Raw genomic sequence first — 22,154 nt, forward strand, 5'->3', positions numbered from 1 at the left:
CCTGAGAATTTTTTCCACAGCTTCACATGTGGAGCAACCTCATTTTTTTTTTTTTTTTGAGACAGAGTCTCGCTCTGTTGCCCAGGCTGGAGTGCAGTGGTGTGATATCGGCTCACTGCAAGCTCCGCCTCCTGGATTCATGCCATTCTCCTGCCTCAGCCTCCTGAGTAGCTGGGACTAGAGGCGCCCGCCACCACGCCCGGCTAATTTTTGTATTTTTAGTAGAGGCGGGGGTTTCACGGTGTTAGCCAGGTTGGTCTTGATCTCCTGACCTCGTGATCCGCCTGCCTCGGCCTCTCAAAGTGCTGGGATTACAGGTGTGAGCCACTGCGCCCAGCCGCAACCTCATTATTTTAAAAGGCATTGCAGTATTCCATCCTGGGGATGGACAGTCCCAAATATGCTACTGAAACAAGGGTGCAATTGACCGTGCACGCAAGTCTTAATGCATTTTGGATTTTGTTTTATTTTACTCTATTGTTTAAGAGATAAGGTCTCGCTCTATTGTCCAGGCTGGCATGCAGTGGCAGATCATAGCTCACTGCAGCCGCAACCTCCTGGGTTCAAGCGATCCTCCTGCCTCAGCCTTCTGAGTAGTTGAGATTACAGGCATGTGCCAAAATGCCCAGCTAATTAAAAAAATTTTTTTGTAGAGATGGGGGTCTTGCTATGTTGCCTAGGCTGGTCTCTAACTCCTGGGCTCAAGTGATCCGCCTGCCCTGGCCTCCCAAAGCACTGGGATTACAGGTGTTAGCCACCATGCCTAGCCTTTGGAATTTTATTTTTGGATAAAAATAAAATAATATGTTACATAATTTTTATATTATAATATAATATACAACATAATATATAATTATATAAGATATAAATTATATATTTATACACATATATATTGCATATACACACATATGTGTATATATATGTATACATATATATATATATAGTGTTTTCTTTAACCACGTGTTGATTGATGGGCATTTGAACTGGTTCCATATTTTTGCAATTGTGATTTGTACTGCTATAAACATGCTTGTGCAAGTATGTTTTTTGTATAATGCTTCTTTTCCTCTGGATAGATACCCAGTAGTGGGATTCCCAGATCAAATGGTAGAGCTACTTTTAGTTCTTTAAGGAATCTCCACAATGTTTTCCACAGTGGTTGTACTAGTTTTAATTCCCACCAATAGTGTAAAGTGTTCCCTTTTCACTACATCCAAGCCAACATCTATTATTTTTTTATTATGGCCATTCTTGCAGGAGTAAGGTGGTATTGCATTGTGATTTCGATTTGCACTTCCCTTATAATTAGTGATGTTGAGCATTTTTTCATGTTTCTTGGACTATTTTTTTTTTTTAAAGACAGAGTCTCGCTCTGTCGCCCAGGCTGGAGTGCAGAGGTGTGATCTCGGCTCACTGCAGCCTCCACCTCCTGGGTTCAAGCGATTCTCCTGTCACAGCCTCCCGAGTAGCTAGGGTTACAGATGCACACCATCACACCTGGCTAATTTTTGTATTTTTGGTAGAGACGGGGTTTCACCATGTTGGCCAGGCTGGTCTCGAGCTCCTGACTTCAAGTGATCCACCTGCCTCGGCCTCCCAGAGTGCTGGGATTACAGGCATGAGCCACCGTGCCTGGCCTGTTGGCCATTTGTATATAGAAGAGGTGGTATTGTATTCAGTGGAGCAAAATAGTCACCCACTAAGTATGCACAATTCTCCTGGGGGGACAGGGAGAGGTGGTACCCTCTGCCACTCATTTCTTTCCTGTCTCTTCCCTTCCTGTTCAGGTTCTGCTTAGCTCAAAGTGAGCTCTGAAAGTCTACTCTTAATCTTTTCCAGGACTTAATACCTTACCATACTGAGTATACTGATTTAAATAGTGTCATCCTAAAATTCATGTCCACCCAGAACCTCAGGATATGACTTCATTTGGAAACAGGGTCTGTACAGATGTAATCAAGTTAAGATGAAGTCGTACTGGAGTAGGGTGGGCGCAGGTTGTCCCTTCATGTAGTGTCAGGGTGTGGGCTAGTTTGGGCTTCCTTCCAACATGGTGACCTCAGTCAGGCTGCTTATGGCCTCCAGAACTCTGGGAATGGGACTTGCTGTTGTCTGGGGGAGGCTCGGCAGAGAGGAAATGTGGCTGCTGGTGGCTATGAAGTGAGACTTGGAGCAGACGGAAATTTTTTGGAGTGAAATGTGGCATGCCCTGTAATGCAAATACCCTTCCATCCTTCCCGTGAATGGGCCAGTAAAATCTACCTTGCTCATGAATGTCTTCTTTTCCATGAATGTCTTCTTTTCTGTTTTTTTTTTTTAAATTTGGTAACATGCACGTAATATGAAATTTACCATCTTAGTGCAGCACTATTCACAATAGCAAAGACTTGGAAACAACCCAAATGTCCATCAGTGATAGACTGGATTAAGAAAATGTGGCATGTATACACCAGGGAATACTATGCAGCCATAAAAAATGATGAGTTCATGTCCTTTGCAGGGACATAGATGAAGCTGGAAACCATCATTCTCAGCAAACTATCACAAGGACAGAAAACCAAACACTGCATGTTCTCACTCATAGTTGGGAGTTGAACAACGAGAACACTTGGACACAGGGCGGGGAACATCACACACTGGGGCCTGTCCAGGCGGTGGGGGGCGTGGGGAGGGATAGCATTAGGAGAAATACTTAATGTAAATATCGAGTTGATGGGTGCAGCAAACCAATATGGCACATGTATACCTATGTAACAAACCTGCACGTTGTGCACATGTACCCTAGAACTTAAAGTATAATAAAAAAAAAAAGAAATTTACGATCTTAGCCATTACTAAGTGTACAGTTCGGTGGAATTTAATACATTCATAATGTTGTGGAACCATCTCCATAACTGTTTTCATCTTGTAAAACTGAAACTCTGTACCCACTAAACACTCACTCTAGGCTGGGCATGGTGGCTCATGCCTGTAATCCCAGTAATTTGGGAGGTTGAGGTGGGCAGATGGTTTGAGGCCAGGAGTTGGAGACCAGCCTGGGTGTCATGGTGAAACCCAGTCTCTACAAAAAATGCAAAAATTAGCCCAGAGTGGCACGTGTCTTTAGTGCCAGCTACTCAGGAGGCTGAGGCATGAGATTCGTTTGAACCCAGGAGGTGGAGGTTGCAGTGAGCCGAGATGGCACCACTGCACTCCAGCCTGGGTGACAGAGTGAGACTCTGTCTCAAAAAAAGAAGAAGAAGAAAAAAAGAGACTCTCAGGTTCCACCCTAGACCTGAGCCCTTCCCAGATTCTTAACCCACAGAAACCAAGAGTGATAACCAGACAAACTTTTTTTTTTCTCTTAGATTCAAGAGGTACTTGTGAATCTAGAGAGAGAGTCCCAGGGGAATAACGTTAAACAGAAATGACCTTGTTCATTATTGGTTGACTTGTTTATAATCAGAATGATAATGATTAGCATTCCTTTGTCTCTCCCCACTAGAATGTCTGCTTCATGAGACTTTGTGTGTTTTATTTTCTGTTCTATCTCCACTTTGTACTCACTGTGGTTAGCAAAAACAGACAAATTAAAAATCAAACAAAACGATAAATAAAAGGCTATCCATATTTGATATCATGATAAATTAAGCAAACAAATAATGAAACACAGGAGCAAGGCTTCCCAAATATTGCTCTCAGAACAGGCACTTTTCTCCAGCCCACTGGAGAACATGAGTGGCTCCAGGTCCAGCCCTTGGTCCACAAGTTCTCTGTTCTGGCTCTGAGCACTCACTTTTGGTTTTCTGAGTCACAGCTCCAAAGAGGCTCAGCAGAAAGCAGAGGCCTGGAATAGATGGGAAACAGAAGGGAGAGACATGAAACAATTGAGGAAAGATTCCAAGAAATGCCCCAAGGACTGTGTATCAGTTATCTATCACTGTGTAACAAATTACAAAAATGTAGTGGCTTAAAGCTACATTTTTGTTGAGTATGGAGATCTCTCAAATAACTAAAAATAGGACCACTGTTGGACCCAGCAATCCCACTACTGGATGTCTACCCAAAGGAAAAGAAATCATTATATAAAAAAGACTCCTGCACTCATTACAGCAGCATTATTCACAATAGGCAAGTCATGGAGCCAACCTAAATGTCCACCAACAGTTGACTAGATAAAGAAAATATGCCATATATGCACCATGGAATACTATGCAGCCATAAGAAAGAATGAAATCATGCCCTTAGCAGCAACATGGATGGAGCTGGAGGACATTATCCTAAGTGAACTCACTCAGAAGCAGAAAATCAAATATCGTATGTTCTCACTTATATGTGGGAGCTAAACAGTGGGCAGACCTGGACATGAAGATGGAGACAATAGACTCTGGGGACTTTGCAATAGCCATGACTTGGCTATTGTGAATAGTGCTGCCATAGACATATGAGTGCAGGTGTCGCTTTGATATAATGATTATTATTTTTTTTCTTTTTTTGAGACAGAGTCTCTTTCTGTCACTCAGGCAGGAGTGCAGTGGCACGATCTTGGCTCACCACAACCTCCACCTCCCAGGTTCAATCGATTCTCCTGCCTTAGCCTCCCGAGTAGCTTGGATTACAGGCACTCACTACCACACCTGGCTAATTTTTGTACTTTTAGTAGAGAGGCGGGTTTCACCATGTTGGCTAGGCTGGTCTTGAACCCCTGACCTCAAGTGATCCACCCACCTCAGCCTCCCAAAGTGCCGGGATTATGGGCATGAGCCACTCTGCCCAGCCCAATGACTATTATTATTTTTTTGGGTAGATACCCAGTAGCGGGATTTCTGGGTCCAACAGCAGTTCTATCTTTAGTTCTTTAAGAGATCTCCAAACTCAACAAAAATGTTGTTTTAAGCCACTAAAAAAGGGGAGGATGTGGGGTGGTGAGGGTGGAAAAATTACCTATTGGGTACAATGTTTAATGTTTGGGTGATGGGTACATCAGAAACCCAGTCTCCACCATTATGCGTGTAATATCCATGTAACATACAAGCACATGTACATCTTGAATCTAAGAAAAAAAATGTTTGTTTTGTTATCACTCTTGGTTTCTGTGGGTCAAGAATCTGGGAAGGGCTCAGCTGGGCGGTTCTAGCTTGATGGTCTCATATGATTATAGTCAGTTAGTGGATGGGGCTGCAACAGCTGAGAACTAGCTGGGCATTGTCCCTTCACCTGTTGTCTCAGGGTGTTGGGCTTGTTTGGGCTTCCTTCAAACATGGAGACCTGAAGCAAGCTGCTTTAATGGAACATCTAAGCTCTAAGCATGAGTGTCCCAGCTGATAAGGCTGCATTTCCTCTTGACACTCATCCCTGAAAGTCACCTGGCTCTACTTCCATCATATTCCCTTGGTTACAAGCAAGTTACAAGCTCATTCAGATTCAAGTGGAGAAGAATCAAATTCTTCCTCCTTATGAGAGACCAGCAAGATTCTAGAAACACATTTTTGATGGGGGATATTATTTCCACCTTTTTGGAAAATAGTCTGCTCAGGCTGGCTCTATCATGGCTGGTAAAGAGCCCTTTGCTCTTCCCCATGCCTTTCCAACATCAGATGATGTCATCAGTCATGTTCCTGCTTCTGCAAAGACCTAAAGATGCTGGACAGATGGACTGCTTTTTTTCTGTCACTTCAGCTTTGCAGTGACTTTAGCAGGAAAGTGCTATTAGCATCATCTCTGTTTTTCAGATTAAGAAATGGAGGCACAGAGAGGGTAAGTAACTTGCTCCATTCACTGGGGCTAGTCAGTGGCAGAGCTGAGGTTAAACACGGGTTCTGGGTTCTAGCTGATAACCCATTACACCACATAGCCTCTCCTTCAGAAATCCCACAGGGCACTACCTGCATGGAAGTGCTGTTCAGATTGTAGACACTGTAGGTTGGCATGTTTATTGTGACAGTGACTTGTCCTTTTTTCCCCCAACAGATGCCACTCACCAGATCTGACTGGAGCCTCAAAGTCCTGTAGAGAGTGATATGTGACTTGGTCATTTAGGGCAGTGCAGACCAATTGTAGGATTTTGGAGAAGAGGCCCTGGGGGCTAACTGTGTGACTCTTCAAGAGCGGTAATGGCAGCAATCTAAATCCTTCTGGATCTCTCTCTTGAGTTTCCAATTGCTGCTATCACAAATTACCATGACTGTAGTGGCTTAAAACAACACTGATTTATTCTCTTACAGGTCTGGAAGTCAGAAGTCTTAAATCAGCCTCTATAGGCTAAAATCAAGAATGTTAGTAGGGCTGGTTTCTTTTGGAAGCTCTAGGGGAGAATCTGTCTCCTTGCCTTTTCCAGCTTCTAGAAGCTGCCTGCATTTCTTGGCTCACGGACCCTTCCTTCTTCTTTAAATCCAGCAGCACAGCATCTTCTCGTCTTCCTGATCTTCCACCTCCCTCTTAAGAGGACCTTTGTGATTATTATATTAGGCCCCCTGGAAAATTCAGGGTACTACCCCCATATTAAGATTCTTAGCTTAATCAACATCTGCAAAGTTTCTTTTACCATGTAAGGTAACATATTAACAGGTTCCAGGGATTAGGATGTGGATGTCTCTGGGGGGACTGTTATTTTTCTTCCCGTAATTCTCACCCTTCCCCCAAGAAGATGCCAGGTCTGGTTTGTGATCAGTTACTTATGCAATTGCATTCACAGAACATTTTGAATATTCTCAGCTGGGCTTAATGTCAGGCTGATGTTTCCTTTAAAGTCCCCTTCCTTCTACATTTTTTATTTTTATTTTTATTTTTTTGAGGCAGGTTCTTTTTCTGTTGCCCTGGTTGGAGTGCAGTGGTGCAATCATACCTCACTGTAGCCTTGAACTCCTGGGCTACATGCATGAGATACCACTTGTGGCTAATTAAAAAAATTTTTTTTGGCAGAGATTGGGTCTTGCTGTGTTGACCGAGCTGGTCTTGAACTGTTGGCCTCAAGTGATCCTCCCTCTGCGGCCTCCCACAGTGTTGGCATTATATGCGTGAGGCACTTTCTTCTTTTGTATATATATGAATGTGCAGCAGCCACACAAACCTTACGCCTGCCCAAATGATGACTAGCTCACAGGGCCAACTGATAAACCATATGGCTGAATAGTGTTACCCTGTTCCTAAAACTCAGGCAGTCTAGGGGACCATCATGTTTCCTTAAGACTAGTCTTTAGTCTAACCAGCAAGCCTGTACTCACTAATTTGGGCAAAGGTCTTAAGTTAGGGTTTCTGAAGAGTCATCGGTGTGTCAGAATCCCAGAGTTCTAAGAAACTTTAGAAATCATCCACTGACTCATTTTGTAGATGAGGAAACAGGTCCCCTGGGGTTAAGTGGCTGACACACTAGTTGGGCAAATTTGGGTAAGTTGTTTAACTTCTCTAAGCTTCCTTATGTGAAATAGGGTAGCAGTATGACCTACTTTGTGGGGTTTTGGAGATGACCTAAATGAGGGACTGTGTAGAGCACAATGTCAGGCAGGAAGTCCTCCACTGATACTGGCTGCCTCTGTCACCATCTGACTTCCTCCTTTCCCATTTGGATGCTTTTTCTTTCTCTCTTTTTGCCTAATTGCTCTAGCTTGCTGCCTGTATTATCATTTGAGCTCTGTTGCTCAGGCTGGAGTGCAGTGATGCAATCACAGCTCATTGTAACCTTGAACTCCTGAGCTCAAACGATCCTCCCACCTCAGCCTCCGGGGTAGCTGGGACTGCAGGTGTGTGCCACCATGACTGGCTAATTTTTTTTTTTTTAATGTTTCGTGGAGACAGAGTCTTGCTATGTTGCTCAGTCTGGTCTTGAACTCCTGGCTCAAGCAATCTTCCCACCTTGGCCTTCCAAAGCTTTGGGATTATAGGTATGAGCCTCCATGTCCAACCCTGGAATCCTAATTCTTGACCCAATGCTCATATCATCACCCTTGCCTGTACCATCCAGTGATATGGGCTAAAAGTTCCTGGATAACCAAAATTCACTAATAATCCACCTCAGAAGTGTGGAGGACTCTGTCTCCAGTTGCAAAAAGGCAGGCTTTTTTCACATTTGATTCCACATATACTGAAACACCTCTTATATATAAGATGCTATGCTAGGGGTTGCAAAGGTGAGGGAGACATGACATTAGGATTTAAGTGTAGCTTGTATTATTTTGATAGAATTTACAGCCTTTCAGCTGCCTCTGCAGCAGAATAGCTGTGAGGCTTTGAGAAATTCACAGAACCTCTCTATGATGCAATTTCTTATCTGTAATGTGGAGATGCTATGTGACAATGTAAAGCGATTTAAGTCTAATGCCAGGCTAAAGTAGCTGCTTAATAAATGTAAGCTTTGATTGATATTGGGACTATCAATATTGTTAATTCATCTGGAGCTGGAAAGATGGATGGGATTTCATCCGTACAGAGATGGTGGTTGAAGCCATGGAATTAGGAGATTCCCATAGGGAGAGGGAGTAGAAAAACAGAAGATCCCAGTAAGGATCCTGTGGGAGGAGCATTATAGCAAAGATCTGGAGACAGATGGTTTGGGTTCAAATCCCAGCTCTCTTACTTACTAGCTGTGTGATGTTGGACAAATAACATAACCTGTGCCCCAGTTTTCTTATCTGTAAGATGAGGATACCCCATGAGCATACTGATGATGCAACAGATTAATACATGTAAGATGCATAGTGAGTTTTCAAAAATGTTGGTTATCATTATTTTCTTTGTATAAATTTATGGGATACAAGTGTAATTTTGTTACACGCCTAGATTTCATAGTGGTGAAGTCAGGGCTTTTAGACTATCCACCATCCAAATGATGTACATGGTAACCATTAGGTAACTTCTCATTTTCCACTCTCCTTCTACTCCCTCAGCCTTCCCAGTCTTCATCGTCTATCATTCTACTCTCTATGTCCATGTGTCCACATTATTTAGCTCCCACTGATAAACAAGAACATGAGGCATTTGTCTTTTGGTGTTTGAGTTATTTCACTTAATATAATGACCTCTAAAATTAATAATAAAATTATCATTTATTTTCCTGTCACAGGAAAATGATAAAGGAGGGAGAAGAAAGAATAGCAAGAGAAAAAGGAAAAAAGTCAGGGCAGGGCTAGTTTGCAGAAGTTATCAAGAAGGAGAGGACATCAATTAGAAAACAAAACTTGCCAAGAGGAAGATGAACAACCTATTAGAGACTGGGTGCGGTGGCTCATGCCTATAATCCTAGCACTTTGGTGGGCTGAGGCAGGTGGATCACCTGAGGTCAGGAGTTCGAGACCAGCCAGGGCAACATGGTGAAACCCCATCTCTACTAAAAATACAAAAATTAGCCAGGTGTGGTGATGTGTGCCTGTAATCCCAGCTACTCAGGAGGCTGAGGCAGGAGAATCACTTGAACCGGGGAGGCAGAGGTTTCAGTGAGCCAAGATTGCGCCACTGCACTCCAACCTGGGTGACAGAGTGAGATTCTGTCTCAAAAAACAAAACAAAACAAACAAACAAAACAAACAAAAAACCAAGCTACTAGATTGGATAGGAACATTTTAGGGATATTCAAGAGCATACTTTGAATAGGGTGGTCAGGAAGGAAACCACACTCCAAAGGGAAAAGGTGAGAGTGTTCAGAGCAGAAGAAAGAGGAGGAGAAAATAACCAATTGTTGAACCAAGTGGTTCCTGACTGGGGGATAGGTTAAGCCTCAGTCATTGTTACAGTCACACATACCTGGAAGAAGCAATGGTCCCTGCATTTCTGTGGTATGGGTATCCCACGCCAGCCAGCCCTGGAAGCTCTCTACTGTGCCGTAAGCCAACCACCTTTCCTAGCTCAAGAAATCCCATGAGAATCTTAGGTCAGCTGACTCATGAAATTGCTATCAGAAAAGCAAACTGCTTCCCCTCTTTCGCCATCAGACTCAGGGTTCTGCTTTTCGTTTATTTGCTGTACCTTTTCTGCCTAGCTATTGTTGATCACCTTTGGGATGATTGAGTCGGTAAACCCTAACGAGGAAATGCCCTGAAAGTTACATCACATTGTCTGAGGATTAGGAAGTGCCTTTGGGGCCAAAATAAATCTTAAATAAGCCTGTGGCTTTGAGGTGAGTAAACCAGATTTTAGGGCGTCTGTGTTGGTATCTGAAGTTTCCAGAGGAGTCATTTTAACATATCTTTCTCTTCCCCCAGTAGATGATACTTACTGGTTATGATTGCTGAGCCATAAGAAGTTAAGAGTCCCAAAGTCTCATAGAAGGTAATACATTATTTGGTTATTTGGACCAACCCTAACCAGTCACAGGACTTGGGAGAAAAGGTCTCTAAATCTACCCTTCCTCCAACAAATACTTATTTATTTATTTATTTATGTGGGTCTTGCTCTGTTACCCAGGCTGGAGTGCCATGGCACAATCATAGCTCACTGCAACCTCAAACTCCTGGGCTCCAGCGATCCTCCCACCTCAGTCCTCTGAATCGTTAGGACTACAGGTGCATGCCACCACGCCTGGCTAATTTTTTTTAGTTTTTATTATTTTTTTTGAAGAGAGACAGTGCCTCGCTTTGTAGCCCAGGCTTGTCTTGAATTCCTGGGCTCAAGCAATCCTTCTGCCTCAGTCTCCCAGTGTTGGGATTACCGGTGTGAGCCACTGCACCTGGCTCCCCTGCTTAAAACTCTTCTGAAGCTCTTCATTAGACTTGAAACACCAGACTTCCTACTGAAGCAGTGTCGTTGTCTGGGGTTCATCCTCTCATGCCAAGGAAATCAAGGATGCGGAAGCACAAGAAGTGAATTTAAGGCCGAGCACTGTGGCTCACCCTTGTAATCCCAGCACTTTGGGAGGCTGAGACGGGCGGATCACCTGAGGTCAGGAGTTCAAGACCAGCCAAGCCAACATGGTGAAACCCTGTCTGTACTAAAAATACAAAAATTAGCTGGGCATGGTGGCGCATGCCTGTAATCCCAGCTACTCGGAAGGCTGAAGCGGGAGAATTGTTTGAACCCGGGAGGCAGAGGTTGCCGTGAGCGAAGATTGCGCCACTGCATTCCAGCCTGGGTGACAGAGTGAGACTTCATCTAAAAAAAAAAAAAAAGTGAGTTTCAGAGCAGAAGTTTAATAGGCAAGAGAAGAGAAAAAAGAGAAAAGCTCTATCCTGCAGAGAGAGAGGGGCTCCCAAGTGAGTCTTCCGGTCTCGTGGTGAAATACACGGGGTTTTATAGCCGAGCTTGAGGAGGAGCTGTCTGATTTACACAGGACCCGAGAGATGGGTGGGACTGGGTGTGCTGTTTGCATAGCACGCAAAGAAGCTGGCCGCCCCATCCTCATCTTTTACTATGCAGATGGGGTCTCTACCTGGCTGGCACTATGTTGCCTGCTTTTTTACTGCACACATGGTGATAAAGAAAAGGGAACATGGTGAAACCCCGTCTCTACTACAAATACAAAAAATTAGCCGGGCGCGGTGGCGGGCGCCTGTAGTCCCAGCTACTCGGGAGGCTGAGGCCGGAGAATGGCGTGAACCCGGGAGGCGGGGCTTGCAGTGACCCGAGATAGCGCCACTGCACTCCAGCCTGGGCGAAAGATCTCAAAAAAAAAAAAAAAAAAAAAAAAAAGGGAAGAGGGAACCTCCATGTTGAACATGCCTGCCCCCCCAGGAAGCCTTTTCCTATTGGCACAGCTGCTGCATTTACCTTTGCAAACTTCCAGCTTGCTTATTTATGTTTGTAGCTCGATTTTGCAGACTGCTCTTTGTCGTGGTGGTGATGATGATGATGGTGATAATAACGGTTGTGGTGGTGATGGTGGTAATCATGGTAGTGGCAGGAGTGATGGTGGAGCTATAGGTGGTGGTGGTGACGATGAAGGAAGGGATGATGGTGATGATGACGATGGTTGCGATGATGGTGAAGATGATGAAAGTGACGGTGATGGTAGTAGCGATGGTGATGGTTACATTATGGTGATATTTTCAGAGATGGTGGTGATGATGGTGATTGAAGGTGACAGCTGCAGTGAAGGTGATTGTTGTGGTGATGGTGACGAAGGCTGTGATAGCAGTGGTGATGATGATGGGGTGAAAATAGCAAAGGTGGTGGTTATATTGGTAGTGGAGGTAAAGATGAAAAGAAATGATTTTGGGGCTGCTTTTTGTTAACAGGGAAGCCTTACTGAGGACTCTCTTACCCTCACCAGTTGCCTGAATAATATCTTTTTAGCTCCTGTATCACTAGATACAACAGAAACAAAAATGAACAAACAAACAGGCAAACAAACAAAAAAACCACTGCAAGAAAGTAGCCCTGGTGGCAACTGAAGACACGGTCATGGATTAAATCATTTAGGGAGAGATTATAGAGTGGAAAAAGAACCCTGAGTAATTCATTTAAAAACTGAGGCAATGTTAATTTGTGCAAAGGCAATAGAAAAAAATTAAAAAAAATAAAGGAATGGAGAGGCAGCTAATAGAGGAGACAGGATGAGAATGGCCAGAGAGATGAGGGGTGGGGGTGGGAAATGAATGGAGTATGGTATTATGGAGGTAAAGGAAAGAGATCACAGTGAATTAAGACTGAAAAACACCCACAGGACAGAGCTGCAAGGGGGTTGTTTGTATTCTTAGCATGAACAATTACAGTAGTGAAGGTGGTGGTGGTGGTGATGATGCTGATGCTGATGATAGTGGTTGTGGTGGTGGTTGTTATATATAAAGTTTTGGTGACGTGAAAGAAATAGCACTTGAATATAAAATTTTCCTTTTAATTCTCAGCAAGGCAAGTTACTTCTATATAGAAGGGTGCGCCCTTACAGATGGAACAATGGCGAGCGCACATTCGGACGTGGGAGGGGAAGGGGTTCTTATCCCTGACTCAGGTGGCCCCTGCTGCTGTGTCGTTCCCCTATTGGCTAGGATTAGACCGCACAGGCTAAACTTATGCCGATTGGCTAATTTAAAGAGAATGACGGGGTGAGTGCTTTGGCGGGAGTCAGGGCAGAGCAGGTAGCAGGTAATCGGAATGAGTTAGGGTGGAGCAGGTGATCAGAATGAGTCAGGGTGGAGTAGGTAATCGAAAAAGGTTGCTTTACGAGGAAGTTAAGTTTAAAAGTAGAAGGCAAAGAATTGAACATATTAATTAATTATTAATAAAATAAATTTAGAACTCATATCTAACACGGTGATGATGATGATAATAACGGTTGTGGTGGTGATGATGACGGTGATAGAATGGTTGCAGCAGTGATGGTGGTAATCATGGTAGTGGCAGTAGCGATGGTGGTGGTAAAGGTCGTGGTGGTGATGACGGAAGTGATGATGGTGGTGATGATGATGGTTGCGATGGGGCTGAAGGTGACAAAAGTGACGACGATGGTAGTAGCAATGGTGGTGGTAACATCACAGTGATGTTTTCAGAGATGGTGGTGATGATGGTGATTGATGGTGACAGTTGTAGTGAAGGTGACTGTTGTGATGGTGATGAAGGCTGTGATAGCAGTGGTGATGAAGATGGGAGTGAAAATAGTGGAGGTGGTGGTTATGTTGATAGTGGAGGTAAAGATGGTGGTGATGCTGATAATGGTAGAGAAGGTGGTGGAGGTTGTGGTTATAATGGTGCAAGCCAGAATTATGTGGATTGAGGAAAAAGCGCGAGGGGAAGAAGTGGAGACAGCAAGTGAAGTCACCTGTAAAGACAGTTAGAGAAAAAAGTATGAGCAAAGCAAGATGATCAAGAGACCTCCTTGGGTGTTTGGAGCATGGTGGAATTAGCTGGCTATTGGGATTGTCAAGGCCATGAACGTACGTAGTAGGTTTGTTGGGCTCTCAACATCTTACTGTCCCAGCATGCATGCAGTGAGGCTTCCTGATCTTTCTCCCTAGTGATCGTCTAGGGGTGGGGTTGTAGAGGCAAGAGTTGATCAAGAGAGACAGGTGGTGCTACCTAATGGTCAGGCCAAAGTGGTTGACATAGTTTGGATGTTGTTCCCTCTAACTCTCATCTTGAAATGTAATCCCCAGTGTTGGAGGTGGGGCCTGGTGGGAGGTGATTGGATCATGGGGGTGGATTTTTGATGGCTGGTTTAGCGCCATTTCCTCGGTGCTGTCCTCATGATAGTGAGTGAGTTCTCACGAGATCTGGTTGTTTAAAAGTGTGTGACTCCTCCCCTCTTCTCTCTTGCTCCTGCCCCCACCATGAGACACCTACTTTCCCTTCACCTTCCGCTATGATTGGAAGCTTCCCAGACCTTCCCAGAAACCAAGCAGATGTCAGCTTCCTGTAAAGCCTGCGGAACCACGAGCCAGTTAAAACACTTCTTTATCAATTACCCAGCCTTGGATATTCCTTTGTAACAATGCAAGAGTGGCTTAACTCAGTAGTTATGCTATTACAGAATGTTGGCTGCAGAGTCAGAATCCCTGGGTTCAAATCCTGGCTCTGCCACTGATTAGCTGTGTGACTTTGGGAAAGTTACTCAACCTCTCTTTTCTGCAGGCATCTCTGATCTGGGATAACTGCAATAGTCTCGTAACTCGTTGTCCTTCTGTCCCATCCTTCACTGTGCAGTCAGGACAGCTTTCTGAAAGATGATTCTGGGCCCATCACACCTCTGCCTCACAACCCTGTGAATATTTCACAGGCTAAATGCACTTACTTAGTAGTTGCATAAATCTCACCCCACTCTGGTCCCACTCCACTTCTCCAGCCTCATTTCCTACCCTTCTGCTTCAGCCTTTCCACCTTCCCTGATAAATTTTCTGTTTCCCTGAACTCCACATTCTATTTGTAGCCTTTCATGCCTTTGTATATGTGATTCTCTCAACCTGGAATGCCCCCCCATTTTTTTTTTTTTTGAGACAAAGTCTCACTCTGTCACCCAGGCTGGAGTACAGTGACATGATCTTGGCTCACTGCAATCTCCGCCCCCCGGGTTCAAGCAATTCTCCTGCCTTAGCCTCCTGAGTAACTGGGACTATAGGTACCCGCCACCATGCCTGGCTAATTTTTGTATTTTTAGTAGAGACGGAGTTTCCTCACGTTGGTCAGGCTGGTCTCAAACTCCTGGTCTCAAGTGATCTGCCTGCCTTGGCCTCCCAAAGTGCTGGGATTACAGGCGTGACCCACCGTGCCCCACCTGGAATGCCCTTTCTTTTTCTTTCTTGCCACTCTACTCCTGGCCACGTCCTTCAAGTGGCATTCTTTTGCATGTCCTTCCATGATAAACTCTTGTGAAAGGAAAATAAAGTCTCAGGACCCCAATTCAGGAATAAAATTAAGCTGAAAGCGGAGTCAAGCAGACAGCTACAGATAAAAGGCCAGATATCTTCACAGGTAGCTACTGTATATTCATTTTATCTTACATAAAGTGCCGATTTACTGAGCACAAGGTGAATACATCATTGACTAGTCCCCCACCTGCTCCTTTTTTCTCTGGCAACACATGGGTTCAGTAATGTGACCAAACTCTCCCTCTTTCCCCTCCAGTCTGCTTTTCCCCCTTAAATATTGAAGCCCTCAAAATTATCTTTGGAGAAACAAACAGATGATAGTATGTTTTCCTGTGTTCCTTTCTTCCAGGCATGTTCTTGACCCTAGCAAAATAAGCTTCTAAATTGATTGAGACCTGTCTCAGGTACTTTTTGGTTTATACTCTCCACTGTGCCCTTCCCTGCCTCTAAGATAGAGTTAGCTTCTCTCATTTCTCTGTTCATATCCTATTTCATCAAATCTAAAGCATTATTAATTTTAAGGTACACCATTGGCCGGGTGCGGTGGCTCATGCGTGTAATCCCAGCACTTTGGGAGGCTGAGGTGGGCCGATCACTTGAGGCCAGGAGTTTGAGACCAGCCTGGCCAACATGGCGAAACCCCATCTCTACTAAAAGTACAAAAAAGTAGCCAGGCGTGGTGGCACGCACCTGTAATCCCAGCTACTCAGGAGGCTGAGGCAGGAGAATTGTTTGAACTCAGGAGGCGGAGGTTGCAGTGAGCCAAGATGGTGCCACTGTACTCCAGCCTGGGTGACAGAGTGAGACTCCATCTCAAAAATAAATAAATAAATAAAGGTACACCATTATTTTATGTACCACTACACCTAACCATTAAACTATGATACAATGCTTTATTATTCTTTATAAATTTTTATTTTATTCTTGAATGAGCTATAATAGATTTATTTAGAAATGAATATTTATCATGCATGGCTCCGTTGCATGCATACAAAAGAAACTAGCAGTGGGAACTAAATTTGTTAAGATGTTCTTGAAGCTTCTTCATATTCAGAATCTTCTAAATTACTTTCAACACAGTCACTGGTGTCCATGCTTCAATGTCCATGTTTCTCTATGTCAGTGGTTCTCAAGATGTGGTCCCCAGATCAGTTGCATCAATATTGTCTGGGAATTTGTTAGAAATGCAGATTCTTGGGCCTGGTGTGGTGGCTTATGCTGGTAGTCCCAGCACTTTGGGAGGTCAAGGTGGGCAGATCACAAGGTCGAGAGATCGAGACCGTCCTGGCCAACATGGTGAAACCCCGTCTCTACTAAAAGTACAAAAATTAGCTAGGAGTGGTGGTGGGCACCTGTAATCCCAGCTACTCAGGAGGCTGAGGCAGGAGAATCGCTTGAACCTGGGAGGTGGAGGTTGCAGTGAGCCGAGATCACACCACTACACTCCAGCCTGGCGACAGAGTGAGACTTCATCTCAAATAAATAAATAAATAAATAAATAAATAAATAAATATATATATATATAATGCAGATTCTTGGACCATATCCAGACCTGCTGAATCAGAAATGTTGAGATAGAGCCCAGTGAGTGTTTTTTAACAGACCTTCCAGGTAATTCTGATACATGCTTAAGTTTGAGAACCCAGCTTTGCATGGTATTGTTCTCTGGACCATCAGGAGTATTGTGATGTAGGATTTATTCAAAGAACCCATGAGAGAACCAGAGGCCATTGCTAGTTCTCTGCCATCCTCACATTGCTTAGTGGGGCACCTGAGAATAAATCAAATGTTTTCCAACTGTGATGACAAATGAGATTATAATTCTTTTTCGTAATCAAATTATTGTGGTATAATATTCCAGGGGCTTTCTTGCTGGAAATCTAAAAGTGTGTTCTCAGTTATTGCTGAGAGTTTCTCACAGGTTCACCTCATAGATGTCCCTGAATAGCCCTTTCCATCCTTCCATGCATCCATCCATGCATCCATCCATGCATCCATCCATGCATCTATCCATTTATCCATCCATCCATCCATCATGCATACATGCATCCATGCATCCATCCATCCATCCACTCACCCAGCCATCTACCTTTCATCCGTTCACTCACTGACCTATTCTTCTTTTCATCCACCAACCCATTTATGCACTCATCCATCCACTTAGTCACACACTCAACTTTTCATCTTGGGTGACGGAGGTTGGGATGCTTGTGATTTTGGTGAGGATAGAGATTGAGATGCAAATTATTTTTGGTGTGGGATAGAGGCTGGGATGCACATGATTTTTTAGGGGGATAGAGGTTGGAATGCACACGATTTTTGGGGAGTTAGAGGTTGGGATTCTTATGATGTTTTGGGGGATACAGGTTGGGATGCATGTGATTTTTGGGGGGATAGAGACTGATATGCACATGATTTTTTGGGGGAATAGAGGTTGGGATGCATGTGATTTTTTGGGGGTAGGGTTTGTAATGCACATGATTTGTTGGGGGTAAGGGTTGGGATGCACTTGATTTGTTTGGGGGATGAGGATTAGAATGCACCGAATTGGCTGGGCTCCGTGGCTCACACCTGTAATCCCAGCACTTTGGGAGGCCAAGGTGGGTGGATCATGAGGTCAGGAGTTCAAGACCAGTTTGGGCAAGATGGCAAAACCCTGTCTCTAATAAAAATACAAAAAATTAGCCAGGCGTGGTGGTGGGCATCTGTAATCCCAGCTACTCGGGAGGCTGAGGCAGGAGAATCACTTGAACCTGGGAGGCGGAGGTTGTGGTGAACCAAGATTGCGCCATTGCACTCCAGTCTGGGCAACACAAGCTCCCTCCCCCGCCCAAAAAAATAGAATTTACCGAATTTTGAGTGGAGTGCAGCTTTCATAATGCACGTGATTTTTGGGTGGGGTTTATAATGCACAAGATTTGCTGGGGGGCAGGGTTTAGGATGCATTTGATTTGTTGGAGGGATAAGGGTTAAAATAAAATGCACATGATTTTTTTTTTCTTGGGTGCAGGGAGTGGGATGCACATGATTTTTGAGGCATAGAGGTTGGGATGCCCATGACTTTGGGGGGTAGGGGTTATAATGCATGTGATTTCTTACAGAGGGGTTACTCCTAGAAGAAGAGAACTGAAGAAGGATAGGACAGAGGAAGGAGCTAAACAAGGAGGTAGTCTCAGCAAGAGTCTAGCCTCAGCCTAATCCCATGGGGAGCTCTGGACTGTGCACCATGGAGTTGATCCATCTTGAGGCAGGGCCCTTATACAAGGCCCTTATGTCAATCAATCACTGGCTGTGGCTGCCCTGGGGGTGGGTGCAAGCCAAACCTCACAGGTAAATGAATGAATGCAACCATGAAGAGCAACTGGGTGGAGCTCCAGGAGCATCAACTGCATTGCTCAAACCTTTATCTGGGTCATGCTCACCCACTGCCTCAAACGTTGCTACACAGAGTATGAATGTCACTTCCTCTTCATTTTAAAGTGTTCAAAATAACAATTCTCATTAGCCGTGTTGCAACATCACATGATAAATATGGGAGTGAGCAGCTTCCACATGATTCTTTTTTTCAATTTCTGTTGTTATTTTTCATTGAAAAAATAAGAATTGTATATATTGATGGGGTACTATGTAATGTGTTGATATACGTATACATGTGGAATGATTTTACCAAGTGAATTAACACATTCATTACTTCACATACTTATATATTTTGTTGTAGTGAGAATATTAAATAAATAAATAAAATATATATATATTTTTTAGAGACAGGGTCTTGCTCTGTTGCCCAGGTTGGAGTGCAGTGATGTGATCATAGCTCACTGCAGCCTCGAACTCCTGGGATCAAGCGGTCCTCTTGCTCCAGCCTCCTGAGTAGCTGGGACTACAGGGGCATGCCACCATGCCTGGCATATATATATATATATATATATATATATATATATATATATATATATATATATGAGATGGGGTCTTGCCATGTTGCCTAGGCTGGTCTCCAACTCCAGAGCTCAAGCTGTCCTCCCACCTCGGCTTCCCAAAGTGCTGGGAATACAGGCATGAGCGACTGCGCCTGGCCAAAATGTATTTTTTAAAACAATTTTCAAATATACAATGAATTATTAACTATTGGCACCTTGCTGGGCAATAGATCTTGAAAACTCATTCCTCCTGTTTAACTGGAACTTCATATTCTTTGGCGCAAGTAATGCTTAATTCTTTTTTTATATTTTGAGACGGAGTCTCACTCTGTCACCCTGGCTGGAGTGCAGTGGTGCGATTCTCAGCTCACTGCATCCTCTGCCTCCCAGTTTCAAGTGCCTCTCCTGCCTCAGCCTCCTGAGTAGCTGGGATTACAGGTGCCTGCTACCATGCCCAGCTAATTTTTGTATTTTTAGTAGAAACGGGGTTTCACCATGTTGGCCAGGCTGGTCTCGAACTCCTGATCTCTAGTGATCCGCCCACCTCGGCTTCCTAAAATGCTGGGATTACAGGTGTGAGCCACCACGCCTGGCAGTAATGCTTAATTCTCGACAGGCTCAAAGATGATCATGGCAGCCAGCTTGGTAGTCAGGTTGAATTTATTTAAGTGTCGATCCCTACAGAGAGGATGCTGTTGATCCCTCACCCAGATCCCGTTTTCTGGTTTATTTTCTAGAACTATTTCCATGACAAATAAAATCAAATTTTATTAATGTCAAGAAAGTATTTCTTTGCCCTAAGGAACAAATGGATTGTTCTGTAGGGACTCATCCTCCAGCTGTTGTAAATTAGTTGCTATCAGTCACGGCTGTCTGATATATCAACCTGAAATAATCAAAAGCACCAGATTCCAGTTTTAAAGAGCTCATACAAGAGAAAAGCCAGGAACAGCCACTCTGGGATGCACAAACTCTAGAGAAATGGAGTCAATGCCCTGAAGTTAGAAGCTAAGTTCTTGCTTGTATAGGAAGACAAAGAAATTTAACAGGATTACATTTTCTATACAAGGCTGGTTTATGAGTTATAACAAATTAATTAGTTGCAGTTTTTTTTTTCTGTGTGATTTTTTTTTTTTACTTGTTTCAGGCTCTTTAATCTCTTTATAAGTTAACTAATCTATTTTCTTCAGACTTCTGCATTAGTTCTTTAAAATCACAACAGTTAGCAAGCTGACTTTTTTAATGTGCTCAATACAAATATTTGTGAACTTTTAATATGTTGAGTGCTTTCATTGTGATAACTGGATCTCCATTTGATATTTTCATTTGTATAACTCATTTGCAGTCTGAAAATTTTCAGTGCCAGTCCCTGAATATATCATTGAAAGTTAATTTTCTTTGCATTTTAAAATATCTAGATTATGAAGAAAAAGTGATGAAAATAAATTAAAACTGAATTACCTTAAAAAAAAAACAAAAAAAAAGACCAAGCGTGGTGGCTCACGCTTGTAATCCCAGCACTCTGGGAGACTGAGGCGGGCAGATCACCTGAGGTCAGGAGTTCCAGACTAGCCCGACCGACATGGTGAAATCCCATCTCTACTAAAAATACAAAAGTAGCCAGGCGTGGTAGCGTGCACCTGTAATCCCAGCTACTTGGGAGGCTGAGGCAGGAGAATTGCTTGACCCTGGGAAGTGGAGGTTCCAGTGAGCCAACATCATGCCACTGCGCTGCAGCCTGGGCAATGAGAGTGAAACTCTGTCTCAAAAAAAGATTTGTTTTCTTTTTGTTGTAGCTGGTTTTCATTTTCTTTCCAATTTAAAAGCATGTATTTAACATTCCCTCTAAAGGCAGTGTAATAGCCATGAAGTCCTTATGTGAGAAAGGGAAAAGGGAAGTTGATTTATACTGAAAGTCAACAGCAGAGAAGGAAGGGTCTTCCCTGGCTCTTCAACCACCTGTAACATTTTACAAAACAGTGCCAGTAAAGGAAAAGGTTTAATCTGTAATCAGAGAAACAAAAGCTATGGCTTCCTGGGTTTGAGCTGCCTGTTACGTGACTCGGGCCCTGTAATTCACATTCCTTTAAGGCCCTAAATAATTTAATTGAGTTCCAACAGCTTAATTTTCTTTTTATTTAGAGATGGATTCTCACTGTCACCCAGGCTGGAGTGCAGTGGTGTGATCATGGCTCACTGCAGCCTTGAACCCCTGGACTCAAATCGATTCTCCCACCTTAGCCTCCTGAGTAGCTGGGACAACAGGCATATGCCACTATGCCTAATTAAATTTTTTTTTTTTTTTTTTTTTTTTGTAGAGACAGAGACCTTTGTACGTGGCCCAGGCTGGCCTACAACTCCTGGCCTCAAGTGATCCTCCCACCTAGGCCTCCCAAAATGTCGGTATTACAGGCATGAACCAACTGTGTCCAGCCCCAATAGCTTAAATTTTGAATGACTAATTTTATACCTCCTTCAGATAATTGCTGCCTCAGCTGAACAGGAGTTGCTCTGGGAGGTTATGATCCCCCACCCTTGGGAGGCATCTTGCAGCCAATGGCTATCCAAGATGGGGGTACAAAATGCCAGCTCCTTTCCTCAAAGTAGAATGGGACCAGTTCTGTGTCTCATACTCCAGAGCTCCCTATGAGATTAGGTTGAAGCTTGACTCCAGCTGAGCCCACATCTTTGTTCAACTCCTTCCTTTCCTTCCTACCCTGCTTTCCTTACTCCCTCTCTCCCAAGAGCACCCCAGCAAATCATGAGGACCTACCCTCCTCCCAGGGATTGTGACCTAACCAAATCCCTCCCTTATTTGGTTATGTCATCAACACAAAAGAAGAAATAATTCAAGTTTCCTAACACTTTCTGGTTTTATCCTGAGATGAGATTTAAAAATATAATGCTTGGTTTACAGTAAGACACAAATAAGATCCCCATTATCAATATTACTTTATTGATGATGATGATAATGATGATTGAGTCCTATTTCAGAGTGCTTAATTTCTTTTTGAAATTGAGATAGAGTCTTTCT

At 43.6% G+C, this 22,154-nt stretch overlaps 1 protein-coding gene across 3 annotated transcripts in view; it reads right to left on the reverse strand.

Annotated features, from left to right (window-relative positions):
* ADGRE3 (adhesion G protein-coupled receptor E3) overlaps positions 1 to 9,813 on the reverse strand; it is a 53,441-nt gene extending 43,628 nt beyond the window's left edge. For all 3 annotated transcript variants that reach the window (XM_063701834.1, XM_063701833.1, XM_055371986.2), the window contains exons 1-2: positions 9,715 to 9,813; positions 3,776 to 3,826 (exon numbers count right to left, since the gene is read on the reverse strand). In XM_063701834.1, the coding sequence (XP_063557904.1) occupies positions 3,776 to 3,826; positions 9,715 to 9,739 (76 nt within the window). In that variant the 5' untranslated portion in view covers positions 9,740 to 9,813. The remainder of the gene's footprint in view (positions 1 to 3,775; positions 3,827 to 9,714) is intronic.
* Between the last annotated feature and the right edge of the window lie 12,341 nt (positions 9,814 to 22,154).

Source organism: Gorilla gorilla, chromosome 20, assembly GCF_029281585.2.
Source record: "Gorilla gorilla gorilla isolate KB3781 chromosome 20, NHGRI_mGorGor1-v2.1_pri, whole genome shotgun sequence".
Classification (NCBI taxonomy): Eukaryota; Metazoa; Chordata; class Mammalia; order Primates; family Hominidae; genus Gorilla; species Gorilla gorilla.